This window comes from Phaethon aethereus (genome assembly GCF_964289735.1).
Source record: "Phaethon aethereus genome assembly, chromosome: 10".
Taxonomy (NCBI): domain Eukaryota; kingdom Metazoa; phylum Chordata; class Aves; order Phaethontiformes; family Phaethontidae; genus Phaethon; species Phaethon aethereus.
The window spans coordinates 3,584,436-3,590,435 of record NC_138586.1 but is presented as its reverse complement, the minus strand read 5'-3'; the positions used below and the strand labels follow the sequence as shown (position 1 = coordinate 3,590,435).

The following is a 6,000-nucleotide window of genomic DNA, read 5'->3' as shown; positions in this document are numbered from 1 at the left end:
CATCCCCAGCTTCTCTGGATCAACCTGTTCCAGTGTCTCACCACCCTTGCAGTAAAGAATTTATTCCTAATACCTAACCTAAATCTACCCTCTTTCAGTTTAAAACTGTTACCCTTTGTCTTATTGCTACACTCTCTGATAAAGAGTTCCTCCTCATCTTCTCTGTAAGCTCCCCTCTAAGTACTGGAAGACTGCACTGGAGCATTCTCCAAGCTGAATAATCCCAACTCTCTCAGCCTGTCCTTGTAGGGGAGGAGCTCCAGCCCCCTCATCATCTTCATGGCTCTCACCTGCTCTAGCAGGTCCATGTCTTTCTTCTGCTAGCGTGACAGAGGTGAGTGGTAGGTGTCCTTGCTGCTAGTTCTGCTCCTGAACTGCTGTTTGTGGACTGACCTTGAAAATGGCTTCTTACCTTGTCTTTGCCTGATGGTCACTGGACTGCTGGACCTATTGCTGCCAGTGCTCTGCTTGTTTTTCTCTGGCATGGTCAGACTGTGCCCTGTGGGTGAGGTCTTTGCCTGGCTTGTGTCATGGTCACTCACAGCTCCTGGCTTCCTTGTCCTGAGGGAGAGCAGTAAGAGCTGGGTGAGGCTGGTCAGGACCACTAAGTCCCTGTGCACGCAGGACTCTGACTTTTTGCTCTACAGCCTGTTTCCCTAGATAAAGTGCCACCCTCCCCCACAGCCATATCTGCTGTCAGCACCATTTGCTTTAATCAGAAAATAAATACATTTCAGTGTGGCTCATTATGCTAAATGAAAGCAACAGGGGGCTAATGAGCATTGTGAATGAGCCATTAACATGGCAATCAGAGGTATCCTCAAGACAGCTACATCTTTTCTGCATCTTTCTTGGAACGCTCAGTAAAGTATACAGATGTGACCTCATCTATTAAATTTAGTTCAAGGAACAAATAGATCTAGATGTCTAACATGAGTAGTTTCTTTCTGTAGAATTGTACATTGTGTTACACCTGCAGTTAAGAAAGAAAATTGCTAGTTCAGTTTGTGTAAGTGCTAAGGGGTTATTCTTAGCCTTCAGTGGACAAGACTGTGTTAGCAGATTTAATGTTTGGATTTTTTTTGAAACTAAAATGTTATCCCCTACCCCCACATCTTTCATCACAAAGGGGGAATGTACCTGAAATAATGAATTTACTGGTGACTTCATCCTTGCCATTGATGTGATTTAGCACTGAACAGAATTTTTATTTTTCAGAAAGGGCCTTCATCTCCAGCCTCAGCTCCTGCCAGATTTACTGTCCCTTGGCTCTTAGGATCCCATTCCACAGGGAGCTGACATGCTCAAGGGAGTAGTTTTCCTCAGTCCTTGTAAGCAGGTAGTAAGACCAGCCTGAAACAGCATCGGAAAGATGTATGCTTAGAGAAAGGGCAATAGGGAGGAGGGGAAACCTACCTGTATTCAATGATAATGAGAATGTATCTTTCAAAAGGCCAAGGGAAGGAGGGTAGGCAAAAAACCTATTCAATGTCTTAAAAAATTTGCTACAGTGAAGATTTTTAAAAGACTCCGTTATCTGCACATTAATGTAATCACCTCCACAGAAAGCTTTAGAGGAAATAAATTGCTAAACAATTTATAAAATTGCCTTGAAGGTGGAGAAACAGAAAAGATGAGCACCTCCCCAAAGTGCTAACACTGGTCAGTGGCAAAGTAAAGAAAAAGAAACCAGGATCCAGCTTCTAGCTCTGATTTCAGTCTCACTTTCAGGGTTTTCCCCGAGTTGCAATCTCAGCTCTTGTGACATGTTCATCTCTTTAGGCCAAATAATTTTCATGACTGACTTTCCGGAATCAACTCTAAGATCCAGCAGACAGCAGTTTCTACTGGAGTTTGCAGCACTTCTGGGATTTTTGGGGGAGTGGACGCAGTACATATACATAGCCAGAATTATTAAAGTTCTCGAAACAAAACATAGAACGTAGAGTTCAAACTGTATTTGCCTCTTTTCCTTCTGCCTCCCATCTTCACCAGTCCCTGTGGTATCAGTGGAAGGATTATCCACACAGCAAAACCACCCAAGCTCACCTACTGATAGCAATGTATGCCATCTTCTCCTGCCTTCAGTCACTTGAAGGTAGGCTTGTAGCCCATGCCTTTGTTCTGCAATGCTGTGACACGTCCCCAGGTGATGCTCTGACCAGAAGTGAAGTGTGTCCCCCAGTGAGGCCCAGTGCTCAAGGGGATGCGTCGGCCCATCACTCTTGGGCTGCCATTACAGGACTCACTGCAGCACCCCGAAACATCAATCTCTCCTCCAAAGCACGACTGACTGCTCATCTGCTACTATCTTTTTGTGATATTACTCCCATAGTAAGTTCTGTGAGGGAGGCTTGGGCCAGACCGGGTAATCCCATACCTAGCCCAGGTCAGTTAGTCTTATGAAGAAGAGGTGGTTATGGCCATGCTACGGGAATGGCAGGCTGTCAACGTTACAGTGATCTGTGCCTCAAGCACTAAAATAACACTTTCTGAATTCCCTTTTCCAAATTTGGGTTGGTTTGGGATTTTTTTCCCTCCTTGAAAGTCTGAAAAATTGAGACACTACCACACCGAGATCGCTGAACACCCACAGCGAGTGGGCTTGTTAGATAATGCGGGCGCCGTCCCTACCGCGGATGTGTCCCGCACCCACTGCGGCGGGTCCGGCTGCCCTGTGGCACCGGGAACGCGGGTGCGGGCATCAAACCCGCCCCATCCCCTCGCTCGCCCGGAGGCGGCTGCGGGCCTCACCGACCAAACGGCGCCGTGCCGCCAAGGGGCGTGTCCCCCCCCCGGCCGGCAGCCATTTTGGAGCGGGCTGAGGCGACCCGGGCGGGGGAGGCCGGGTGTATGTGTGTGCACGGCGCCCTCTGGCGCCTCCCCGCCCGCAGATCAGTTGCGAGCCGGCGGTCGCCGGCCATGAAGTCCGTTTTCGTCACCGTAGGCACCACCAGCTTCGACGACCTGATCGCGACCGTCAGCTCTCCGGCAGCCCTGCAGGTGAGGCGGCGGAGAGCCCAGCTCCGCGGGCACCCGTCCCGAGGCTCCCCTTTACGGCCTGCTCGCAGTGCCTCAACCGGGCGCCTGCGCGCTAGGAGCTGTCCCGCCCCGCCAGTGTCTGGGGGGGTGCTGGGGGCGGTTGCGGGGAGACGCTCTGTGGCGTGAAGAGGAGGAGGAGGCGGCGGCGGCGGCGGCGGGACGGTGTGTGGCGCGAAGTTGGGAGTAGCAGCGGCCTCTGGACCGGGTCGGGCCGCTGTATCTGGGAGCAGGGCCAGGCGCCCCGGTGTCCGACCTGGGTACACGCACCCCCTCGCCCCCGCCTTCTAGTCCACCCTCCTTTCCCCCGCAGGTGCTGCAGAGCCGTGGCTACGGAAAGCTGGTGCTGCAGGTCGGGCGGGGCGCGCTGCAGCCGGCGCTGAGCGGCAGCCCGGCCTTGGCGGTGGAAGCCTTCCGCTTCAAGGACTCGCTGGCTGAGGACCTGCGGAGAGCGGACCTGGTCATCAGCCACGCAGGTAGAGCCCCGTTTATTTGCCGAACCTGTTCTCCTGGGGGCAGGAGTGCAAGTCGGTTAGGTGAAGGGGCTCTACGGCTCGGGGCTGGGCTGGCATTGAATATTCAGGTCCACAGCTAGAGCTGAATGGTTAAATGTTTACCCTCAGGAGTCTCCTGTGTTTCAAGAGCAAGTAGGATGATATTTCATCTGCCAGGGTAAAAACTCATGGTGTTTTCTGTTTCTCCTGTAGGTGCAGGTAGCTGTCTGGAGACTCTAGAAAAAGGAAAACCGCTAATAGTCGTAATAAATGAAAAGCTGATGAACAACCACCAGCTTGAACTGGCAAAACAGCTCCACAGAGATGGGCATGTCTTCTGCTGTAATTGCAGGTATGGAGCTGCTCTTGCTGTCCTGACTGAGCAAGCAATGCTCAGCACCATCACTCTGTGTTATTACAGTATTGAGAACGTAACAAGGAAATTTATATCCCCCTCTGTAACAACCATTTGTTTGCAAGGTAGATTTTCCATAGTGGATAGATTAACATTAGGTGCTAATTTACCAAACTTATCAAGCCTTTTGACCACAACTCCTTTTAAATTTTTTTTTTTTTGAGGACACATGTATTAAGGTTGAAAGAAGAGCAATTTGAACCAAATAGAAGTGGTCAAAGTCTAGGCATAATGCAACCCAGACCATCAGTTTGTAACCATGAGCCATAAGGAATAAATTGCTCCCTGCAGACTTACAACTCCATTTTATCATTTTGCTAATGTGGATTTTCCCTGTGAAGGATGCTAAAGTTAACTGTCTAGATGTACTGACATAATAAAATTGAAAGTTATCTGGAGTATTTAGATCAAAGCATAAGAATGGCCTTACTGATATGGAGCAGAAGTCCCTGTAGCTCAGTATACTATTTGCAGTGGCCATATGCAGATCCCCAGCTAAAAGTAGAAACAGGGCAAGAACATACGGTACTTCCGTGTGTTACTTTCCTTCTAATGCTCTTAAGTACTGTGATTCAGGGGGATTCCTAAATCACATGCTATCTGATTGAGCTTTCAATACCTCTGTCTTCCAAATACTTTTTCAGGTTGCCCTTTTAACCAAACTTCCTGAATCCACCACATCCTCTGACAAGAAGTTTCACAGATCTACTGCCTGTCACTTCAGGAAAAAAACAAACAAACAAAAAACCCAACCAAACCACCACCCCCAAAAAACACCAGCAACAAAAAAAGCAGCTCCTTTTGTTTGTGTTCATCCTGGCTCCTGCTAGTTTCATTTGCTCTCTTGTTTTGCCTGTATCTTCTGTTTGTTTTCTCTTTATTTATGATTGATTGCACTCTATAAATAACAGATGACCTTTAAAAAGAAAAGGCAGAGGAAATGCAACTCACATTATTTAGTCTGCATCTTTTTCCTTTGCCCTGGTAATAGGATTTTGTATGTTTCAGAAAAGCCTTCTGAAAAGACTAGGCCTGCCAGTCACTTGTACTGGGCAAGTTTCTCAAACTTATTATCTCAGTGCTTCTGACAGCTTTGGAGACAGGAGGGAATTTCTGTTACTTTTTGTTGAACAGTGCCTAGCATTTGAGCCTTATTTGCAATCTGATAATAGGAAGCTAATAGATTGATCTAGCTGTTCTTTCTGGCTACATGTTAAGATGAGAACTATGCTATATGTTGAAACAGGATGAATTTCCTGGTACAGTTTAGGGTGAAGATCCTCAGATCTTGTTCCATCTCCCATCATCGCAATCACAGAAGATTAAAAAGTTAAGAGCTGAGGTTATCTCTGAAAGCTGTGATGTAAGTCGAATTGTGTTCTCAGCAATGCTGCCTATGAGCCAGTGACGGTTCAGGCCCACAGGTTTATGGGTTGTCTCTTCTTCCTTTCAATACCTGTCCTTATTTTTGTTTCTGTGCTAAAGAATTATGTATGTATGTATGAATAGAAAGAAAATTGTTTGAAGAAAATACTTCCCTTTGGGATGGATTTTTTTTTTTTTTTTAAATTTTTGGGTTTGGTCTGTTTTTACAGCACTCTTGTGGAGACACTGCAGTTGATGGACTTGTCAACTTTGAAACCTTTTCCTCCTGGACAGCCAGAAAAGTTTGCTTTGTTCTTGGACAAAGTTGTTGGCTTTCAATAAACAATACAGAGGAATAAAAATGTCAGAATAAATCCTTTCTCCTCTCCTGGTGAGGCCTTCCATACTTAAAGAGTCCACCAACTGGGACAAACCATCAAAGAAAATGTCTCTTAAGTGACATTGAATGCTTTCCTATTTAGTGCCAATTTAAAGTCATCTAGCTTTATTCTTAGAGCACAGTGCCAATGAAGGGGGCAGAGATGGAGTATGAGCTGTCTAGTTTCTTGGACAGACAGATATTTACATTGCAAAATCTGCACTGCATTGGTAATTCCAGTGAGGAGAACAAGCTAAATTACTTAACAGGCATGGCATGTACATAGTGGTCTCTCGACCATATTTGCC

At 47.0% G+C, this 6,000-nt stretch overlaps 1 protein-coding gene across 1 annotated transcript; it reads left to right on the top strand.

Moving 5' to 3' along the window:
• Positions 1 to 2,922: 2,922 nt before the first annotated feature.
• Positions 2,923 to 5,876, top strand: LOC309408401 (UDP-N-acetylglucosamine transferase subunit ALG13-like; the record flags this gene model as incomplete). Its single annotated transcript, XM_082004215.1, has 4 exons — positions 2,923 to 3,003; positions 3,353 to 3,515; positions 3,747 to 3,885; positions 5,544 to 5,876. The coding sequence occupies 4 exons, from the start codon at positions 2,923 to 2,925 to the stop codon at positions 5,653 to 5,655; spliced, it is 495 nt and encodes a 164-aa protein (XP_081860341.1). The 3' UTR covers positions 5,656 to 5,876.
• Between the last annotated feature and the right edge of the window lie 124 nt (positions 5,877 to 6,000).